At 40.4% G+C, this 23,420-nt stretch overlaps 1 protein-coding gene across 1 annotated transcript in view; it reads right to left on the reverse strand.

Annotated features, from left to right (window-relative positions):
• The window catches only part of ASAH1 (N-acylsphingosine amidohydrolase 1), a 50,560-nt gene that overhangs the window by 6,002 nt on the left and 21,138 nt on the right, over positions 1 to 23,420 (reverse strand). The window contains exons 2-10 of the mRNA XM_047090570.1: positions 20,069 to 20,115; positions 11,351 to 11,441; positions 10,870 to 10,956; positions 7,978 to 8,056; positions 3,099 to 3,173; positions 2,163 to 2,208; positions 1,411 to 1,555; positions 812 to 866; positions 609 to 690 (exon numbers count right to left, since the gene is read on the reverse strand). Of these exons, the coding sequence (XP_046946526.1) occupies positions 609 to 690; positions 812 to 866; positions 1,411 to 1,555; positions 2,163 to 2,208; positions 3,099 to 3,173; positions 7,978 to 8,056; positions 10,870 to 10,956; positions 11,351 to 11,441; positions 20,069 to 20,115 (707 nt within the window). The remainder of the gene's footprint in view (positions 1 to 608; positions 691 to 811; positions 867 to 1,410; positions 1,556 to 2,162; positions 2,209 to 3,098; positions 3,174 to 7,977; positions 8,057 to 10,869; positions 10,957 to 11,350; positions 11,442 to 20,068; positions 20,116 to 23,420) is intronic.

Here is a 23,420-nt window from a genome sequence, read left to right on the forward strand (position 1 = left end):
CCACTGAGGGATGCATGGATAAAGAAGTTGTGGTGTGTACATACAATGATTATTACTCGGCCATAAAAAAGAAGGAAATCCTGCCGTCTGTGACAACATGGATGGACCTTAAGGGCATTATGCTCATGAAATAAGGGAGACAGAGAAAGACAAAATACCTTCTGCTATCACTTACATGTAGAATCTAAGAAAACTAAACTCATAAATGCAGAAGACAGAGTGGTCATTGCTAGAGGGTGGGCAAAATGGGTGTTGGGGGTCAAAAGGTACAAACTTCCAGTTCTAAAATAAGTCAGTCCTGGGGATGTAATGTATAACATGGTGATGACAGTTAATAATACTGTATTGTATGTTTGAGAGCTGCTAAGAGAGTAAATCTTAAAAGTTCTCAACACAAAGAAAACAATTTCTGTAGCAACATATGGTGATGGATGTTAGCTACACTGATTGTGGAGATCATTTCACAATATATCCAAATACCAAAACATTTCGTTGTACCTGAAACTAACAGAATGTTTTATGTTGTTTATTATCTCCAAGAAAAACAATAAAATAATTTTAAAATGAATAAATATTAAATTTGATAATAAAGCAATCAAACAGATTACCTTGTGCTATTTTCCAGGACTGATCTAGTGATAAACCCTATCCACATGGCATCTTTCTTTCCCAAAATCCATTCTATGATACCTGGAAGAAATCAAATACACACAGTGTCACAGGCCTGGAATTAGGCTGTGAACCAGAATACAAAGTTCAGCCTTCCTCTGAAAACATCTATGGAATTCCCATTTAAGAACTCTCTACTCACCCATATAACCACCATTTACGCCGAAACGTTCATTTAACGTAAGGCTAAACAGTCCCTGAAAACAAGACAAAGCAATGAGATCAGAAACTTCAACCATCCTGTTTAAGGCCCCCTCTTTTTATACTGGTATACCAAATCCTGGAACGGGAGATGGGGGGGATGCAAAGATGAGTCAAAACTATATCATCACGTTCTATTAAGTTCAATGCGTCTTCACGTGCAGCGTGTGACACGAGTAGGTGGAATATTATTGGTCACACTTTCCTGACAAGGAAAACAAATGCAGAGAATTCATGCCTAACTTGTTTGAGTGGCAGACTAAGGACCAGATGCCAGGTTTACATTACGTTCCCGGTCCTCACCATCCAGCCACACGCTTCTTCCTCCTGACAGTCTCCCTGAGACAAGCCTTCACTCCCTTTCTACTCTTCCCCACCATGCAAGTTCATACCTATGAAGGTGACAAGAAGTACAAAGGGATGAACTGAGGCTTCATATTCTTTCTAGGTCCTCGTTTCCTCAGACCCCACCTTTCACAGGCAGTAATAAAAGCAGGACCCAGAGCTACCTGTAAAATTATTTAACAGGAGATTTCTTACTGGTTTGAATCCTGTTAACATGCCCACATAGCCAGCAAAGCTTGAGGCCTTGAAGACAGTTTTATTGTTTCTTTGGAAGTCCAAATTCACTGTTAAAGGTTTTAGTTGCTCAGTTACGACCCAGGTATTATTATTTATGTTCCACCTACAAAAGACAAATTTCAGTGATATTTAAGAACAATGATGGTAATAAGGGTGAATATGATGACGATGGCCAGACACTAAATTAGGTCTTCACCTACCTGGTCCCTCAAGCGGGGAGGAGGGACCCCCCTTGCAACAGGAGTGCTTTGCAACAGGAGTGCTCACAACTTTGCAACTTTGCAACAGGAGTGCTTGTATCCCCCATTTTCCACAGGAGAAAACTGAGGCTCAGAGAAGTTAAATAACCCAACATAACACAGCCTATTAAATAGCAAACCCCAGATTCAAATGGAGGTCTCTAATTACAGAGCCCTGTTCTAGTTTTTTCAGGAAAGTTAGGAAGACATAAAATACAATACTGTTCTTCCCTTCCGAGCAGTAAACCAGATGTGCATCTGGGGCCTCCAATCCTCCACATGTGTGTTCAGATGTGTGTTCACTAGGTGCGACTCCATTACAGACCCAAACAGTGTGCCCGTCTTGTCTCAAAACTAAGAAACAGGATCTTCACTTCTGGGCCTATTTTGGGCATGATTTGGGATTTACTTTTCATCAATGGAATACAACCTACTCTTGGGAAGAAGCGTTCTACTGTGTCCTTTACTTACCCAAGAAATATTCCAAAATCCAAGTTTCTCCCATGTAGTAGATGACCTAATATAAAGAAAGAAGACACATGTCATGGCAGTTATGACAGCATCACTGGTTCTACCTAAAAGCTGGACACATAGTTCTAGTTTACTGATACGACTATTCCGTCCAACAGTCAGAATTAAGCAGCATCCTAGGATCATAAGCCTTAACAAGATCAAATGGCTGTGCCTGCCACGCTGACCAGATCCCCTCACAATCATCTGAACGCACAGGGTTCCAGGTAAAATTAGGGTATCTGAAGAGGATGAGGAGTCGTTCTTCGGTCCACTGTGTCAGCTACCTGGACACAGCTGTCCTAGCCTCACCTCATGTGACCTGCCACCATCCTTCCCGTCAGGAATTGTCACCTACAGCTGAACACCTCGAGGGTCAAGTACCGGCAGACTTTCTACCCAAGGTAGAGGTCAAAAATAAAGTGAGTCAGGGTACATCATCCTGTGCCTTGCATCCTGAGTACCGGCCAGAAAAAAACATGGGAAAGTGAGGTCCCTGGGCTGTGAAATGATGTGACGAGGTTTGTCCCGGGCTTCGAGCGAAGGCCGGATGATCATATATATAAAGATAATGAAGTACCCCTGTGAGTACTTACACCAAATCATGACGAAGAGTGTAAGGAGACTAGGAGGAAGGGTAAGAATGTTTACGGTCCCAAAACACTTCTTCCCTCTAAGTTTTTTGCATACCTGAATTAAACTTTAAGAGGCATTACAGTGGTCTCAAAATAAGGGTAGTTTTAAATTCACCGTTAAAAATTTGCTAAGATCTATAAAACTACATGCAACATACACTGAATTTGAAAAGTAAGCATGGATATTACAAGTTCTAATTCCATTTACATTTTCTTTTACTTTGTACTTTGCACTGCCCGCCCTCCCCCAGCACACATTTACCTTGTTTGTCTTCTGTTATTACTGAAGTACAAATGGTAAAAATTTCATAGAAGACATTGAATGAAATAATCTCACCTATGAGAAAAGATAGGACATTTCTTGGTCAATATACAGAACCATGACATTGTTAGAAAATTCTTTTTTTAAGAAAAGGGTTGACAATCATCACCGTGCGAATTTTTGCTTTGTACATGCCTGCAGACAGCTGGAGCATGCCTGAAGAGCTGGTCAGGTGGTGGGATCTCACCAGCCTGTACTCTACAGACACAAGATAAAACAAGCCCCCAAAGGGTCAGCTATGTGGGCACGTTGGAATTGTATTGCAATACGATGTCCAGATTTTTCATCAATGTGCTGCGTTTTACTTTTGTTTGAGGGCACTAATGTATGGTGACTTAACACATCTGGCTCTTGGTTATATACTGAACATGTTATTTTGCTCACATATTTATTTATTATATTTATAATATAATATTTATATAATATTAATATTAATATATATTATAATATCATTTCTATATTATATTATAAAATTATATATTATACAATATATTATAATATATTATAATTAATAATATTAAATATTTTTAATATTTAAATATAAATATAATATTTATTAATATCTATTCATTTTTGAGAGAGAGAGACACAGACAGACAGACAGACGGAAAGGGCATGAAAAGGGAAGGGGCAGAGAGAGAAGGAGACAGAATCTGAAAAAGGGTCCAGGCTCTGAACTATCAGCACAGAGCCCGACTGGGGCTTGAACCCATGCGCGGTGAGATCATGACCTGATCATGATCATGTCCAAAGTTGGACACTTAACTGACTGAGCCACCCAAAAACACCTTGCTCATATTTTAAGAAGTGACAAATATTTCTAAGGTGAGGAACTATTAATAAAATAATAAAATTAGTGCCGAGCTAGCAAGAAAATCCATTTTAAAACATTTTAATTTTTGAATAATTTTCTAAAACTGTATAATACTAACACTTAGCATTTAATTAAAAGGTATACATTCTGGGAATAAAAGGCACAGCATGGAGAATATAGCCAGTGGTACTGTAACAGCACTGTATGCTGAACGGAGGGACTACACTTGTGCTGAGCATAGAGCGATGTACTGAATCACTAGCTGTAACCCTGAAACTAATGTAACATTGTGTATCAACTATACTCAAACAAAAACAATTATTTTAATTAAATATTTAAAGATATACGGCACATTTTATCTCTGTCGCATTTTATGTTAACATGTAAAGCTTAACATTTTTTCCCCATCCTAACCTAATGTTTATTTCCATTTTGGTAAGATTCTGCCCTCATTTTCTCTTATTACAAATCATCTGTTAATCTTTATAATCCATTTTTCTCTCCAGATATTTATATGTGGTATTTATTTGATAGAATTCTTTACATAATAAAGGAATTAAATACTTGTTTCTCACATGGGCTGCGAGAACATATTTCTAGTATGCTGACCATCTTTTTACATCATTTTTTTAAAGAAGCAAAAAGCAATAAAAATCCTAGCCACTTTTGTTGATAAATACTATTGATTTGCAGTAATTCTCAATCATCTCTCTTGTAACACCAAGGTACTACTGTCTACTTAAAACAACAACTCTAACACTTTGGTACCTCAAAAATAAAACTAGCGTTGCAGGAAAAGTCTTTTTCAGCAAATTAAATTTGACTTCATTAAAGTTAAGAACTTCTGCTTATTAAAAGACACCAGTAAAAGAGTAAAAATGCAAGCCACAGACTGGGAGAAGATACTCAGAATGCATTTGACAACAGACTTATAGACAGAATATGTAAAGAATTCCTTAAAACCATTTATACTACCCAAAGCAATCTACACATTCAATGCAATCTCCATCAAAACGACATCAGAAGTTTTCACAGAACTAGAACAGACAATCTTAAAATTTGTATGGAGCCGCAAAAGATGCTGAACAGCAGAAGCAATTATGAAAAAGAAAAGCACAGCTGGTACATCACAATTCTGGACTTCAAGTTATGTTACAAAGTTCTAGTGATCAAGACAGTATAGTACTGGCCCCGAAATAGACACACAGACAGAACAGAATAGAAAGCCTACAAATAAATCCACAATTATATGGTCAATTAATCTTCAATAAAGCAAGAAAGAATATCCAATGAACAAGACAGTCTTCAACAAAAGGTGCTGGGAAAACTGGACAGCAACACACAAAAGAATGAAACTGGACCACTTTCTTACACCATACACAAAAATAAATTCAAAATGGGTGAAAGACCTAACTGTAAGAAAGGAAACCATAAAAACCCTAGAAAAGAACACAGGCAGTAATTTTTGACATCGGCCATCCCAACTTTTCCCTAGATAGGTCCCCTGAGGCAAGGTAAGCAAAAGCAAAAATAAACTATTGGAACTACATCAAAATTAAGAAGGCAACCTACGGAATGGGAGAAGATATTTGCAAATGACGTATCTAATAAACAGCTAATATCCAAAATATGTAAAGAACTTACACAACCAAACACCCCCCAAAAAACCCAAATAATACAATTTAAAAAATGGGCAGAAGACACAAAAAGACATTTCTCTAAAGAAGACATCCAGATGGCCAGGAGACACATGAAAAGATGCTCATCATCACTCATCATCAGGGAAATGCAAATCAAAACTACAATGTGAGATCACCTCACATCTGTCAGAATGGTTTATTTTAATAAACAACACGAGAAACAACAGGGTTGGCAAGGGTGTGGAAAAAAAAGAACCCTCCTGCACTGTTGGGAATGCAAACTTGTGCAGCCACTATGGAAAACAATATGGAGGTTCCTCCAAGAGTTAAAAATAGAAGTACCCTACAATCTAGCAATCACACTACTGGGTACTTATCCAAAGAATATAAAAACACTACATCAAAGGGATACATGCACCCCTATGCTTATAGCAGCATTATTTACAACAGCCAAAATATGGAAGCAGCCCAAGTATCCATCAAGAGATGAATGGGTAAAGAAGATGTGGTGTGTGTGTGTGTGTGAAATCTTGCCATTTGCAATGACATGGATGGAGCTAGAGAGTATAATGCTAAGTGAAATAAGTCAGAGAAAGACAAATACCATATGATTTCACTCACATGTGGAATTTAAGAAACAAAACAATCAAAGGGGAAAAAACAGAGAGAGAGGGACAAATCAAAAACCCGACTCTTAACTACAGAGAACAAACCGATGGTTACCAGAGGGGAGGTGGGGGAGGGGGTCAAATAGCTGATGTGCACTGAGCAATGTATAGAATTACTGAATCGCTAAATTGTACACCTGAAACTAATAAAACACTAACTGGAATTAAAATAAAAACTTAAAACAATTCTTTGAAGCCAGTTAAAAATGGGCCAGACTGCAACAAACATTTCACCTTGAGAAGGAAGGAGAGACAGGTAGACTACCTTTTTAAACCATTTTTTTAAAGAAGCAAAAACAAAACACTCACCAATGAAAGGAAAGACCAATAGCTGTACGATCTCACAGTCATCAGGAAAAAGCAAATTACACAATAATGGGATTCTACACACTCAACAAAATGGCTCAAATGAAAAATATTGATGCTAGCAGGTAGAGAAGTATCAAGTAGAGAAAACAAACTCTTGTACTATGCTGATTGTCTGTGGATACAATTACTTTGAAAACTGGTTAGCAGAATCTACAAGGCTAAAATACAGCTACCCCATAAACAAATATATATCCAACACAAGTGAGTGGCGTAAGTCCATCAAAAGACAGATACAAGAATGTTCCTAACTGCTTTATGCTTAATATCCCAAGTCTAGAAACCACCCAAACATACTACTTATACAGCAGCATACTACCTATAATGATAAGTACAAGAAACCTGACACAAGAGATCACACTGTAATTAGGAGGTTCAAGAAGAGGCAGAACTGGGGCACCTGCGTGGCTCAGTGGGTTAAGCGTCTGACTTCAGCTCAAGTCATGATCTCATGGTTCATGGGTTTGGCCCTGCGTCAGGCTCTGTGCTGACAGCTCGGTGCCTGGAGCCTGCTTTGGATTCTGTGTCTCCCTCTCTCATTGTCCTTCCCCTGCTCGTGCTCTATCTCTCTCTCTCTCAAAAATAAAAATAAACATTTTTATTTTTTTTTTAAATTTTTTTTTTTTCAACGTTTATTTATTTTTGGGACAGAGAGAGACAGAGCATGAATGGGGGAGGGGCAGAGAGAGAGGGAGACACAGAACTGGAAACAGGCTCCAGGCTCTGAGCCATCAGCCCAGAGCCTGACGCGGGGCTCGAACTCACGGACCGCGAGATCGTGACCTGGCTGAAGTCGGACGCTTAACCGACTGCGCCACCCAGGCGCCCCAAAAATAAACATTTTTAAAAAAGGGGCAAAACTACTGTATGCTGAAGTCAGAATAAGCAGTGACCTGGGGATGCGGTACTGTCTGTGAGACGGCATGATGGAACATTCTGCATTGCTCAGATTTTCTGTATCCTTTTTTTTTTTAGTGTTTATTAATTTTTGAGAGACAGAGCACGAGCAGGGGAGGGGCAGAGAGAGAAGGAGACACAGAATCCGAAGCAGGCTCCAGGATCTGAGCTGTAAGCACAGAGCCCGATGCAGGGCTCGACCTCATGAGCCGTGAGATCATGACCTGAGTGGAAGTCAGACACCTAAGCTACCCAGGCGCATCTGGAGTTTTCTGTATCTTGATCTGAGTTGTGATTACATGCATGTATGCATATTAAAAACTCTGAGTTGTATACTTAAGATCTATGCAGTGTATCTCAACAGAAAAATACCTCAACAGAAACATTTTAAAGTGTTTTATTAAATCTTTTAAAAGCTGCAAAGGGAACTTTACCTAAAGGTATGTCAGTAACAGCTGCAATCCCCTTCATTTCCTCCTCATAAGGACCAGGAAAGTTGCCAAGTAGACCAGGCTGGAAAACAAATAAATTACCAATCATTCGACCTAAAGGGCTGTTTTGAGATTTGTGGTTTTGTTTGTTTGTTTGTTTGTTTTACATATAGTTTGTTCTGGATGCCCCTCCATAGTAAATAATTAGTTATTTTTAAGGCACTTTTACATCCCATATTTCTAAAAAACTCTACATAAGACTCAATACTGGGCCCTCATCTTGACCTCTTGCCTTTATTCCCTTAAACTTAGCTGTTCTCAGTATGATGCAAAGACCTAGGGTTGTTTTTCCTGCCTCACACTTCACCTCTTCTCCAGAGAGCAAAGATAACTGCACTCAGATAAGCTAACAGGGCCCACGACACAGGAACATCACAACTACCCCTTATCTCTGCCCAAACCCGCCCTCTCACCTTGGCACTACACACTCATTACTACTTCCTTCCCACACTCCTAAAAACAAATCTGTCTTTGAGTCATTCACCAAGCCTTCTGTCTCTGTTACTGGCTTCTTGGGCCGCGGTGCATGACCACGATCTGGGCGCAAAAAAAGGGACACAGGGGCAAATTCCCTGTGGACATATAATTTTATTCTCACATGCAACTATTCACTATCAGGGAGATAACAATTTAAGCTCACAGCCTGCTGCTAATAAAATAATGTGTAAACCTTTTACAAGTCCTATTTGTCACCAACTTGGTCTTCATGTGTCATGTTACCTAACTAAGCATATGTTTTTCCTTTAGGAATTGAAAGCATTACACAAATGGGATGTTCCTGCGAATACAAAGAGGACTTGTTGAACATTTATTAACCACTTATTATATCCAGGCACTGTGCTTCAAATTCACAGCGTGATTTAATCCTCACGACCACCATATACAATATCTATTACTACTACATTGTTCCCGATGAGAACTCTCATGTTTCACAATGTAAGAAACATGTCGAAGGATACGATTATTAGGTTGACTGATCCAACCTTAAAACCCAACGTTTGAAGGGGGAAAAAACCACAATATGGTCTGAATGCAAAGCCTGGGCCAGCTGCCCTCACTGCTGGCACAGAGAGTGGCGGGGGCGGGGGAGGACAGCAGGGGCCTCTTATCTGCTGCTCCTGCCAACCTTTGTATTTTGGGGAGGTCTGGTTAGTATGAACATGAAGGATACCATTGTTTTTTTTGTGTGTGTGTGAGAGAGAGTGCGAGCTGGGGAGAGGGGCAGAGGGAGAGAGGGGGAGAAGGGTGGGGGTGGAGAGAAAGAGAAAGAGAGAGAGAGAGACAGAGAGAGAGAGAAAATTTCAAGCAGACCCCATACTCAGCTTGGAACCCAACACAGGGCTTGATCCCATGACCCTGGGATCATGACCTGAGCCAAAAACTAACTGAGTCGGACACTCAACCAACTGAGCCACCCAGGCGCCCCATGGGATACCTCAATTAAAAGCTCTGAGAGCACAAGCATGAGGGGTAACAGGGGTGGTGGCTGGCAGGTGCAAGGGTCACAGGGATTATATGCCTAGATCATCTAGCCTCTAGGACACAGTGATGCTCAACCAGGAGTGGTTTCACCCCCAGGGGACATCTGGTGATGTCCAGAGACACCTGTGGTTCTCACAAATGAAGGGATGCACCCAGTGGGTAGAGGCCAGGGATGCTGGTAAACATCCCACAATGAGCAGACAGCCTCTACAGGAAAATACTATCCAATCCCAAATGTCCTAAGTGCTGAGGTAAAACATCTGCCCTAGGCCTATGGTGTCCTCCCCAGTCCTTTGTACCCTGCGGAACTTTGAGGGTCCAGAGCCGTGACTGAAACAGGGCGATGAGGATCCCTCAGAGGCTCTAAGGGCCAGGACCTAGATTTTCCATTGGTTCCACCTAAATTAAAAAGGAGCTGAAGAAATGGAGTCGTCCTGCGTGACCAGGAGGGAAATGAATCGACTTGGTGAATACACAGCTACAAGAAACACACAACCCAAGTGAGTTTCACAGCCACTGAGGGACCTCATCAAGTATGCAGCTGGGCTGAATATGTCATCCGGTCATACACAGGTAGAGAAATGTGTCCTGGGATTGCAGGCAATGTACTTAAAAAAAAAACAACAAAAAACAAAAAAAAAAACCCAGTTTCCAATAGTGAACTTGCAAATGTATAATTGACTATTGAACAATGTTGAACAACGTGGGGGTTAGGGGCTCACCCCCTATACAGCTGAAAATCTCTGTGTAATGTTTGACTTCCCTAAAACTACTAACAGTTTACTGTTGACCAAAAACCTTGTTGATAATATCAACAACTGACTCACACGTATTCTGTATATGTATTTTATACTGTATTCTTACAATAAAAAAGCTATGTTAACAAAAAAAAGTTAAAAAAAATTGTTAAGAGAAAACACATTTACAGTACTTTACTGAAAAAAATCCAGGTATAAATGGACCTTCCCAATTCAAATCTGTAGAGTTCAAGAGTCAACACACTGTGTGAGGGGACAGAAATGACATGCTCCCAGATGAAATAACATCATTTGCCCATTGTCGTATAAAATAGTCCATACTTCAAAAAAACAAACAAACAAACAGATGAAGGGGCAGTCAACTGCCACAATTTGCCATGCTATTTTGTGTCCTATTACTCTAATACTACCAGAACACAGAATTTTAAGTACCTCTAAAGTTGACAGGTGGTCTAGAATCAATGCAAACTCATCCAACCTCCTTAGAAGAGGTTGTCAAATTACGTCTTTAAATACAAAAGCCTTGTCTGAACTCTGCATGTATGTGGGGATGTGTGTATGTTTAAAATTTATTGTGGGAAATAATATTTCTTACCAACTTTTGATCCACTATTTGTATAATTTTTCCGCTTGGCACAAAAGCATTTATCATATTCTTCAGGGAGTTCATTATAACCTTTAGCTGAAAAATAAATAATTTAATTAATAGACATAAAAAGTGTTGACATTTAAGATTAATAATGGTAAAATGAAAACAGATACAGACCTTTTGACTTATTCATACATAAGCAGAGTGCTATTTGAAAATATTTTAATCTAATATATACAGAGAATACATCTTTAACAGGCCATATGATTAATATGAAGGTAGACGATACAGAAACAAAAGGCAAAGGCTAGTAAAAAGAGCAGGAAGCTACAGAAAAACGACATCTTTTCTTCTGTTACTGTTAATGGGAGGAAAGTATCAAAACCGTATCTTTAAAATACCTGGTATGTACTTTCATGAACTGTTCTTTTAAAAATGCAATTATATTGAGTAAAGTCACAAACAGAAGATTTAACAGTCAGCATACCGCTGGTGCCTTGTCAGCCATCAATTCATGCCATCTTTTATAGGGCGGTAGGTCGAGATTTATGGTATACCACGGAACTGGACCCCTATAGCTGAAAGGAGAGGTGCATCACCGTGAAACGTCAAAAGCAGTTTCTTGATGGGAGTTGGATAGTTACATCTAGATGGATATGTTAGAGGCACATTCTTAACAATACAGACGACAGCACTCAAACCAAAGTCTGCAGAGAAGCTCATTTTCCAACCTAGTGTTTCTGCCCTATGTTGCATACACAATCACATGTGATTTCAGAAATCTCAAACTAGAGTTCTACCTTCTGAAAGGTTAAGGTGAGTTGGTGACATGTGAAGAATCAATGTCGCCTCAAGAGCCTCATGTAATCTATGCATCAGTGCTAGAAGATATCTGCCTTTGGGGCACCTGGGTGGCTCAGCGGGTTAAGCGTCTGACTTCAGCTCAGGTCATGATCTCGCAGTTGACGAGTTTGAGCCCACGTCAGGCCCCGTGCTGACAGCTAGGAACCTAGAGTCTGCTTCGGATTCTGTGTCTCCCTTTCTCTGTGTCTCTTCCCTGCTCATGCTCTGTCTCTGTCTCTCATGAATAAACAAACATTTAAAAGAAAAAAAAAAGAAAGAAAATATCTGCTTTTTTTCCCCTCCCAAACCTCTGCAAAGGTTTAGTCTAGGCTCTGGGCACTTCTCCGACTGGTATCCCAGTCTCAGAGTTCTGTCTTAGACAGTCTAACACTACTGTCAAATCATGTCTTTAGCACTGGCTTCAGTAAGGGCATCTTTTAAGCCCCCAGAAGTGGCAACATGTATTAGCTTCCCATGACTGGCTTCAAGAACCTTCACCAGTCACTCAGCCATGTGACTCTTCCTGCCATGTTCCCTCTCTTCTCATGCTTCTGTAGTCAGTCCAAACCCAAGCACTATTCCATCATACGTATTCCCTGATTTTCTACTCTTCAACTGACATATAGCAATTTCTACAAGGAGGACATTGCAACATCCACTCCCTTATCGATGGAGCTGGGCCACATTTCTGGTGGATGAACTCTACAACTGTTTTCTGTAGCTGCTGAAACATTATCTTCCACCTCTTGTTACTAAACTGAAATAGCCCCTAAGGGTGTGCCATTTGGTGATTTATCAGCTTAGAACTATGCCTAAAAATAGCCAGCATTTGCTCCCTTATTGCCCTGGTGTGAGCCACCAAACCTATATCCACCCTAATCTCCTGATTCTTTTCCAGTTCAGAGCGTTGGGTAGGCTCAAGGACTGCAAAGAAGAAATGTAGAGGAAATAAACTCATTACAGCAGATGATTAGATTAACAGGGCATGGGGAGACCCCAGAAACCTCTCTATAATAATACCTCCACTAATCAGAATTCTTTGAAAATTCTTCTGTTAAACTGAACAAAATTATTTTAAAAACTAGAATTTAGCCATGATCCCACATTTTAATTCACATTAAGTGTTTTCTAAAATGTTTTTAAAGTGTTTTCTCAGCATTTAACATCTCTACCTCAAATTCCTAGAGAAATAAATAGTATCTGCCTTATGAAGGCAGTGACGATTACATGAAATACACAAAAAACACTCAGCAGTACCGGTATTCGATCAATAGTAATTACTAGAGAATATTTTCCTACTTAACTACAAACAATAAACATCATTAAATTACTTTTGAGACTTGGTAACTGCTGTGCCCAGATCATCACAGTCACTATTAAGAAGTGCCTGAACCCACCTGGCTCCCCAGGTGGCTTGGAAACTAGTCCAAGTGACACAGTATATGCATGCACAAATTAGAAGGAGGAGAAAATAAATGCTAATGGGATCTGGATGGATTCTGGAGGTGCTCCAGCTGTCAGTCCCTTGATCTCTAGTACTTATTTGACGGGTCAGGCTGGATACACAGGTGTTTCTCTCTTCCCTCACAAATGCCCATGCAGAGCTCTGGAATCGATGTACTTGGTCAAAAAAAAAGTACAGGAGGATTGTGTTGTCATTCAAAGGTATATGAATACCACGCTCCCCTCTCACATGCCAAGACACATTTATAGTGCAGAGAAAAGGATCAGAGCAGAATGGAAGAATTTGATGTGGAGAACAGGCTAGTGAGGCAGGAGGAAATCCAGGAGGAATACCAGAGCAAAAATATTTACATTGTATAGATACATAAATATGAGAAAAATGTTTATTTGTACATGTGAGCTTTGTACACATGTATGTGTACACGTGTATACACATACATACACTCAACAACCTAGAACCAATTAAAAGCCCAAGCAGAGAAGGTTTGTAGGGTAACCAATTCATAGACACCTGTAAGGTACACATGAAAGGGAGTAGGAAAAAAGTGTTAAACATGGAAGGTAATCATTACGTGTTAAAATGAACTGTGGCCGTGAGACCAGCCACGAGATGCATGCACTCAGTAAGGCACTGAACGCCAAGATGGTCCCAGTATTGACACAAAGGAAGACCTCCAGAGAGCAAGCCACATGACAGAGGGCTGGAATGTTCACGGCTTTAGAATAACATGGAAACTGATTACTTTCTTTTTTTTTTTTTTTAAGTTTATTCATTTATTTTGAGAGAGAAAGAGACAGCATGAGATGGGCGGGGGGTGGGGTGGGGGGTGGGGCATGGAGAGAATCCCAAGCAGGCTCTGCACTGTCAGCACAGAGGCTGATGTGAGGCTTGAACCCACGAACCGTGAGATCATGACCTGAGCTGAAACCAAGAGTCAGATGCTTAACCAATTCTGCCACCCAGGCACCCCAGAGACTGCTTACTTCTAAATTACTTCCTGCCACATATTTGCCTCTTTTGACATAAAGGTGAGTAAATCAAAAGAATCTTGTTTATTACAGTCTGTATCTGGGATACGGGCTATTTAGAATACATAATTTAGGCAAGTGCAGTACAACATATATAACTGGAGTGCTACAAAAATTGAAACTGGTTTCTGAAAATGAATAAATTACTGGTTTCTGAAAGTGAATAAAGGGAAATATCATTTAGAATGGAATCAGTGGACAGGGGAGCTCTCACGATGCGCCACTGCCCCTACTCAACTGCTGCCCTAGGAGTAAGAAAGGAGCAGTCCCAGCAGGGGAGGAAAGGCTCCCCTGGCAAAAGCCCAGCCAATGAGAAGCCACTATTCTTCCAACTTCCAGTTTGTTCCAGGAGACTTTTTATTTATAAGAGCTTTCCCTACTTCCCCTTTTCCTCTATAAAAGTGTGTTCCTGTCCTTTGTTCTGCAGACTTGCCTACGGTTTTGCCACAGCTTGCTTGTCCCTCACTATAATTCTCTGCTTTCGCTGAATAAACCCATATTCGCTGGTAAAACAATAGGCAAATTTATTTTTAAGGGTCACATTAACTGGTGATCAGAAGTGGAATCCAGAGAAAACCCCCAACAATGCCAAAGCTGGTGAGGAAACAAACAGGTGCTCATACCCACAGAGTCCATTGGACTCCCTACTTTCTTGCCAATCCTGGGGTTTGAGGGTAAGATTTCTCCAGGATTCAAGTTCCTCTCTCTCTGTATCTGAGCTCTTCAGGCTTTATTTGGGAATCTGTCTTAAAGACTTGCTTTTTTTTTTTTTTTTTTTTTAATGAGAGTACTCGTTGACTCCTTTACAGAATTGGACTGTTTCTGTTACAACCGTAATGACCTTTAGTCCAACTCCTGTTTAGAACCAATTGTCCCTGTTTAAATTGTACCAGTCTGTGTTGACATTCCTCCCGACTCATTTTGGGATTGGACTATGCCTGCTGGAAATGCACTAGCCTTTGGTCTGACTCCAGTTTGGAACTGGACTGTTCCTACTGGAAACATACTGGCTTTCGGTCTGATTCTTTTGGAACCAGGCTGTTCTGTTCAAACTGTGGTGTTCAGGAACTTTTCTCTTTACAGAAAAACATCTAAAAAATGGGAATCCAGTCATCAAAATGCTTTGAGGGTACCTGGCCCCTACTTGGACTCCAGCTGCTTTATGTTTTAAAGTGGATCCATCCACGTGCACATTTATGACTAAATGGACTGAGTTAACCAAAAGGAATTTAGAATTTCAATGGCCAACAAGGAGAAATTTTGATCTCCCCAAACTTGTTTTACTCAAAAGTAAGCTAGAGAGCACAGTTCCTAAAAACACAAACAAACAAACAAACCTAAATAGGATACCTATTTTATCCATTTATTTGAGAATGAGAGAGTATGAGAGAGCACACGTGCATAGGAGAGGGGCAGAGAGGGAGAGAGAGAATCTTAAGCAGGCTGATGCCTATTTTAGGTGGTACCCTGAGACTTCTGAATCCTTACCAGGATCCTGAATTCGTCTCTTAGTAATAATCAGTAAATTAACTGATGCAACAAGTGAACAAAGTCAAAATGGTTTCGGAGACCTCTTTTTCTGCTCCCCTACCTTCTTTGTTTCCAGACTCAAGGCAGCCACCTGGTGTCAGGCCCCCCATCAGGTGCCACTTTCCTTTATTCTCACTGCCAAACCTCCTTTTTCCCCTGAAATGTTCCCTGCTTCCTCTCCTGAACCTACTAAATCCTGCCTCTTTAAAATGGACTCTTCTGAGGATCTACAGAAACTCCAAGTTTCTCATGTTCCCAGCACCAAGGGAACTATGTAAGCCACACTTAAAGACTTTTCTAAAGTGACTGACGATCCCCATAAGCTTGCTATTGAATTTAACCTACTTATTCAAACTTAGCAATCTAGTTTCTCAGATTCATATCCATTAGTCCACATGCTTATTTGTGAGGGCCACACTGGATGAAACTAGCCCACTGGGAACATCCTGAAGGATATTTAGAGAAACAGACTCCTAACTTTTGGCAAGATGCTAGAACACTTGCAAGAAATCCGCACTGAGCAGTGACAGTAGCTTTTCCTAAGCCTGTTGATGGGAACAAAAGTTCAGGCCTGCACACAAAAGCCTGATGAATCTCCTCATGGCTACTATAACAGACTCCAAATTGTTTTTATTTTTTTATTATTATTTTTTAAACGTTTATTTATTTTTGAGAGAGGGAGAGACACAGTACGAGAAGAGGAGGGGCAGAGAGGGGGAGACCCAGAATCCGAAACAGGCTCCAGGCTCCACACTGTCAGCACAGAGCCTGACCTGGGGCCTGAACTCACGTATCGTGAGATCATGACCTGAGCAGAAGTCGGACACTCAGTGGACTGAGCCACCCAGGCATACCGACTCCAAATTGTTTTTTTAAAAATTCTGGTTTTCCTCTAGATGCTGAATCCACCCAGGTAGCATTGAACTCTATGTTCATTAATGACCTGAAGTGGGATGTTTCTTCTTTAGCTGAAAGGACCAAGATGAAATGGAAAACTATGTTCATTCCAGATTGGACTTGGCAAACCAGGTCACTGGCATCCTAGGTGGGTCACCTGAAAAAAAGACTGCTAAAATTCTCAATTTTCAACTTTGGCAAATGAAGGCTCCTAAACAAAACCAAAAACCTCCTAGTTTCTGCTGTTATTGCAATGAGTCAGAGCATTAGAAAAAAGACTGTTAGAGGGGCGCCTGGGTGGCTTGGTCGGTTAAGCGTCCGACTTCGGCTCAGGTCATGATCTCGCGGTCCGTGAGTTCGAGCCCCGCATCGGGGTCTGTGCTGACCGCTCAGAGCCTGGAGCCTGCTTCAGATTCTGTGTCTCCCTCTCTCTCTGCCCCTCCCCTGTTCATGCTCTGTCTCTCTCTGTCTCAAAAATAAACGTTAAAAAAAAAAATTAAAAAAAAAAAAAAGAAAAAAGACTGTTAGAAACTTAGGCTCTCCAAGCGCTGTTAGGTGCCTAGGGAGTCTTTCCAATGTCCTCCTAATTCCCCATTATGTGGCCCCAAGGGACTACAGGGGTTTGTCCCGATCCTCCCTCCTAACTGGCCTGGAGAAACCACTTTCCAGACTGGGAACAAATCTCTGTCTGTAGTGACGCCAGAGCCACACTCTTGGTGCTGAGTGCCACTGCTGTAAAGCAGCCTCAGCCTCAAGAGCGCCAAAACAGTTCAAGTGGGGGGTGGGGGTCTCTGATAAATCTCAACAGGTTCCCATCTCTGACGCTACTCCCTTTTGTCTAGGCCCTTTGAGAAATAGGCCCCTTTTCTCCTTAGTTCCTCTACCTCTATTCACTTACTGGGCCTGGATTTCTCGCAGAACTATCATGCCAGAATCTCCCTCTCCCCAAAGGGGAAATAATTCTAGAATTGGACAACAGTAATCAAAATAGCCAACCAGGGGGATGCAATGACACTTCCACATCTTTCATTTGCTCCATACCTGACTATAGCTGCATCTAGGGACCCTGATTATTTGTTCCTACTGGATTACCTACCATCCCCGTAATGGGCAAAATCCTTAACTGATATGGGGAGAACCCCAAGTGCACCTCCCCATGAAGATTCAAAGAGATCCCTCAAAACCTCTCTGCAGAATTAATCAGTAGCCTGTAAACGAAGAAGCCCCTCAAAGCACCAAGCCCTTAATAGATTATAAGGCTCACGGCTTCACTAGTTCCCTGTAATACTCCTATTTTATGTGTAAGAAAATCCAATACCCAAGGATGGAGGTTTGTCCAGGACCTAAGAGCAACAAATACCATTGTTTTCTCTCGGCATCTTGTTGTTCTCAATCCTTCTATGCTACTGATATCCATTCCTAGTGAAAGCAAATTTTTCACAATTTAATGCTGCCATGCATTTTTGCATTCTAGCTGGTAGGAATAGCCAGTATCTTTTTGCCCTCACTTGGGAAGAACAGCAGCACACCTGGACAGAAATACCCCAGGGTTCTGCAGAGTCCCTCTTACTTTTCACAAACCTTAAAAGATGATGTGGATGATAGGAAGTTTTCTGAAGGCTCTACTTTGTTAAAATATGTAGATGATTTCCTTCTCTATACTCCCTTCTCAAACCTCTTCACAGGAGACAGCATCCACCTGTTAAAATTTGTGGCCTTAAAGGGATATAAAGTCTCCAAAGTGGGGTGGGGATGGGGGTGGGGAGCAGTTTGCTCAAATTTAGGTTTGATACTTAGGGCACCTGATCTAAAAGGAAACGTCATTTAGAATGGAATCGGGAGGCAGTTGGGGGAACTCTCCTGCCCTCTCACTTCTCCTCAACTATAGACCCAGCAGGAAGAAAGGAGCCTGGCAAGTTGATAGTATTTTAGGTGCTACTTACTAACCTCATAGGAGGAAGAAAACCTTTCTTCCTCCCCTGGCAACAGCCCAGCCAATGAGGGACTGCCATATCAGCCAATGAGAAGCCACTATACTTCAAACTCCATTTACTCCAATGGCCTTTTTTTGTTTGAACAGCCTTTCCAACTCCCCCCAACCCCACCTGCCACTCCCTGCTCTCCTCTATAAAAGAGTGTTCCCCTCTTTTGCTCTGTAGACTTGCCTATGGTTTTGCTGTAGCTTGCTTGTAAAGGATTGCAATTCTCTGTTGTTCCCAAATAAACTCCTTTTTGCTGGTAAAATAACTGGCAGATTTATTTCTTTCAATTTTTTTTTAATGTTTATTTATTTTTGAAGGAGAGAGAGAGACAGAGCATGAGCAGGGGAGGGGCAGAGAGAGAGGGAGACAAGGAATTTGAAGCAGGCTCCAGGCTCTGAGCTACCAGCACAGAGCCCTTCGTGGGACTCAAACCCACAAAGTGTGAGATCATGACCTGAGCCAAAGTCAGATGCTTAACCGACTGAGCCACCCAGGTGCCCACGGCAGATTTATTTCTAACACGTTCAAGTTGTTTTCTTCCTTCCCCCACACCCAGCAGGCCACTTTCAGAAAGTAGGAAAACAGGGGGCGCCTGGGTGGCTTAGTCAGTTAAACGTCTGACTTTGGCTCAGGTCATGATCTCATGGTCTGTGAGTCAAGCCCCGCGTCGGGCTCTGTGCTGACAGCTAGGAGCCTGGAGCCTCGGATTCTGTGTCTCCCTCTCCTTCTCTGCCCCTCCTCAACTCATGCTCTATCTGTCAAAAATAAATAAACATTTAAAAAAAAAAAAAGAAAGAAAATAGGAAAACAGGGCAAAAAGATTATCCTTCCCTACACCTTTCCCTTTTTTTCCACATTCTGTACCCTGTGGGTGGGTGGGCTATTCCTGGGTCTTTCTCACAGGCTCATTTAGCCACAAAAGATTTGAAAAGGCCATACACCTCGATTAAAAATATAAACATTAAATGCACTAAAATATGACACTGGCCCTTCCTTCCCTTATGTTTTTGAATCCTCTGCTGTCTTTGACAGCTTTGATTATCATACCAGGGTTTATTTCTTGAAGGTCTCACATATAAGACTCTATGCTTTTTCCAATATAATCCAGTGGTTCATACTGAGGCACCAAAAAAGTCATCCTCAGCTCTGCACTTGTTGGGATGAGAAAATGCTTAGTGGTAGACAGAATTTACTGGAGAATGGAAATTTTTTTTCCTCTGATTTTGATAGGCTAGAAATGGGCATTTTAATCATGGGGTATTTCCATATTTGTCCAGGGTCAAAGGCAAATATGTAATACACAAACTTGAAAAAAATAATTGTCTCAGAAAAAATAAAGGCCTCAGAAGACATCACTTAATTTTTTGTTCATTATTGTCATTTTTATGAGATCATTAATTACATAGAGAAAAATCTCCCTAAAGGTCAAAGTCCATTTTGACCATTTGATATTTACTCACGTTGGTCCAGAAGGAGGATAGGTTGATTTTCTGCAATCTTCTGTCCACTAAAAAAAAAATTAAGTTTCAGAAAGTCACAAATTGAAGAGGCAATTTGAAAAACAGTCAAAAGTCATGGCGACAAAAAACAAGCATGGTTTGCCCTTTTATATCATTTCAATACCTCTTAAAAGTCTTCTCCTCCCATGAAAATTTCTAAAGTCTCAAACTGAAGTACATTTTCAGTCTTAATTCAGTTTGCACTAGTGCTGTAATGTGGCTTCTATGTTGCAAACACACTGAGTAAAGAGGAAATGTAAAAAGTAGATGGACACGTTCATGTCTGATAGGCTGACTTGTGAGGAACAGTGAATTGCCTGACAAAATATGCTACCGCTTGAATTTATGAGCTAACTCCACTGTGACAGAGATTTGCATCGCAAACCAGATTTTCAGGACACACTGCATAGGCCCTTCATAATCTGGCCATAATTTACCTTCTCCACTTCATTTCCCGCCACTCCCCCCACCACGTATAGTCACATGCAACCACATCCTCTGATCGCTCACCCTTCCCTGCCCCAGCATGCTGTTCCTGCTGCCTAACATGCCTTTTTTTCCACCTAGTGAACTCTGGGCTTTAAATTCTAAGATCCAGTTCAAATGCTGTCTGTTTTGTGAAGTCTTCCTGTACTTCTCATATGAACACAGCTATCCTCTCCTCTACCTTCCCCATGGCACCGAGCCCAGCTCCATTACTGTAGTTATACACTGCAGTGTAACTATTCATTTTCTCTCTCCATGACCAGATTCTGTGCTCCTTGAGGTGAACGTGGCTCCTATCACTGAGGCCAGTCAGTGAATGAATGAGTGAGACGGTTTCAGGGAGAAGTGTTTTAAGCTCGGTAGCAAAATAAAAGGAGCTCTTAACATAAAATGAGAAAAGTCCACACGGATTTATGATTCTTTTATTACTAATTCAAGATAGCAAGCATGTTTATCTCCTCCTCTCCACAGACCCAATATTGTAAAAGTAAAATAACTTTTTTTATAAAGAAGTATAGGGGCGCCCAGGTGGCTCAGTCAGTTACGTGTCTGACTCAATTTTGGCTCAGGTCATGATCTCACAGTTTGTGGGATCGAGCTCCATGTGGGCTCTGTGCTGATAGCATGGAGCCCACTTGGGATTCTCTCTGCCCCTCTCCCCCTCTCAAAATAAACATTAAAAAAAAAAAAGAAGTATAAATCCACAATAAGAGGTGGAATAGGGAAGGGAACTACTAGAACTAAAGTATGAGCTCAGAAAATATACCTGCAGCAAATTTGTGTAGGAATGTACATCTAACATTTTATTTTAACTTTTTTTTTTTTAATTGAAGTATAGTTGATACACAATGTCACATTAGTTTCAGGTGTACAACATAGTGAACCCACAATTCTATACGCTGTGCTATGCTCACCACAAGCTACCATCTGTCGCCATACAAACTATTACAATACCACTAACTATATTCCCTATGTTGTACGTTTCATCCCTATGGCTTATTCATTTCATAATGTCTTAATTTTTTATAGTAAGGAGGTATATAATATACCCTGACATTACCTGTGATGCAAACATTAACTTTCTAAATAACTTTACTACAGTATAAGTTTCTCATCAAAGTGCTCAAGTTTTGCCTTGTAATTTTAGACTGAATTCACTAAGAAACAGCAGTGAGCACCAAGTGATCAGAAGCTAATCCAATCATTAGAATTTAAACTGTTTCTAAATTACTACAGCATAACATACTAGATAATAAATAATAGCAATTTGATATTGAATTATTATATTATTATATCAATAATGAATTATCAAGTTGGCAAAAGCTAATGTCCAAAGCCATTCAATGTTCAGTAACAGTGGTTGACAGTGGTTCTTGTTCGGAAAAATTTTGGCCCGCAGCACAACTTCACCGCTGTTAACCTATCTAACTACTACTAAGACAGTAGTTTGGACATTTAGCGTCTATGTCTTATAAAAATAAAAAAAAATGATAATGGTTAAGTCTACGAAAGCAAAAGAAGTTCATAGTTGATATTACTGGTTTCATTAGCACATGACAGATTCAAATATTTTCCACAAAGTACCTTTCAACCAGTAATACAATTAATAATCACAAGCTTGAAACAGCTTGCATTTTCACAAGCTTTGAACATCTGTCCAGCTAAGCTTTGTCTCCTCTGCACATATTTTTACCATTGTCAATTGTTATACAAAATAGCAGATTCCATTTCAGGTCTTATTGAATTACCAAGTTCTTTGAAAGCATCCTTGCCTATAGTTGTTCCATGCAGACTATTCATTTTTCCTTTAATTTATAACATTTATTGGGGCGCCTGGGTGGCTCAGTCGGTTAAGCATCTGACTTCAGCTCAGGTCATGATCTCACGGTCCGTGAGTTAGAGCCCCGCGTCGTGCTCTGTGCTGACAGCTCGGAGCCTAGAGCCTGCTTCAGATTCTGTGTTTCCCTCTCTCTCTGCCCCTCCCCCACTCATGCTCTGTCTGTCTCTCTCAAAAATAAACATTAAAAAAAATTTTAACATAAAAAATAAATTTATAACATTTATTTAGGCAAAAAAAAATTCCAAAACAAAACTCTATACACACAACATTAACACCTAAGTGATGACCTGATGTTAATTCAGTTTCAAATTGGCAATGGTGCTTTAATAAATAGCAATAACTGGTCAGTATCAATAACTGGGAATCAATTTGCCTTGTTCTTTAATGGATATGGATGTTTCTGTCAAAGTCCTGGAGAACTGTTCTCATCTAAAGGCTAATAGTGCAACACAATTTTTTCAGGATGCATTTCTTCTGCAGCAATCAAATGTGATTTCATTAACTTGCCATTGGGAAATAGTTTTCCTTGCTTTGATAACAGATGAGCTACTTAAAGACCTACTTTGACTGCAGCCTCATTTGCTTTTTAAAATTTGTAAATAAATTCTGCTGTGATATTTTGCTTTAAATTGTCTTGTTTTTCTGATCATTTTTTCCTATAAGATAGGAATACTGTGATGAGTGCTTAATCATGCCAAGTTGATGTATATTTTATTCCTTTAGCACAACTCTAGATGTGCTGTCATCTAGTTGAGTGACAAGATAATCCCATTCTCTACTTTGCCTCAAGGACACAACATTTGAAGCCCACTTTTCTTGTTTCGACATGATAGGTTTGCATTGGTAACTTTCTTTTTTTTCCCTAAATATTAAAATAACACAACACATCGATGGGGCACCTGTGTGGCTCAGTCATTTTATTTAAGCATCCGACTCTTGATCTTGGCTTAGGTCATGATCCCACGGTTAGTGGGGTCAAGCCCTGCA

This window comes from Lynx rufus, unplaced genomic scaffold (assembly GCF_022079265.1).
Source record: "Lynx rufus isolate CCGP_SWC_20201006 ecotype Redwood Valley unplaced genomic scaffold, mLynRuf1.p SCAF_3, whole genome shotgun sequence".
In the NCBI taxonomy this organism is placed as follows: domain Eukaryota; kingdom Metazoa; phylum Chordata; class Mammalia; order Carnivora; family Felidae; genus Lynx; species Lynx rufus.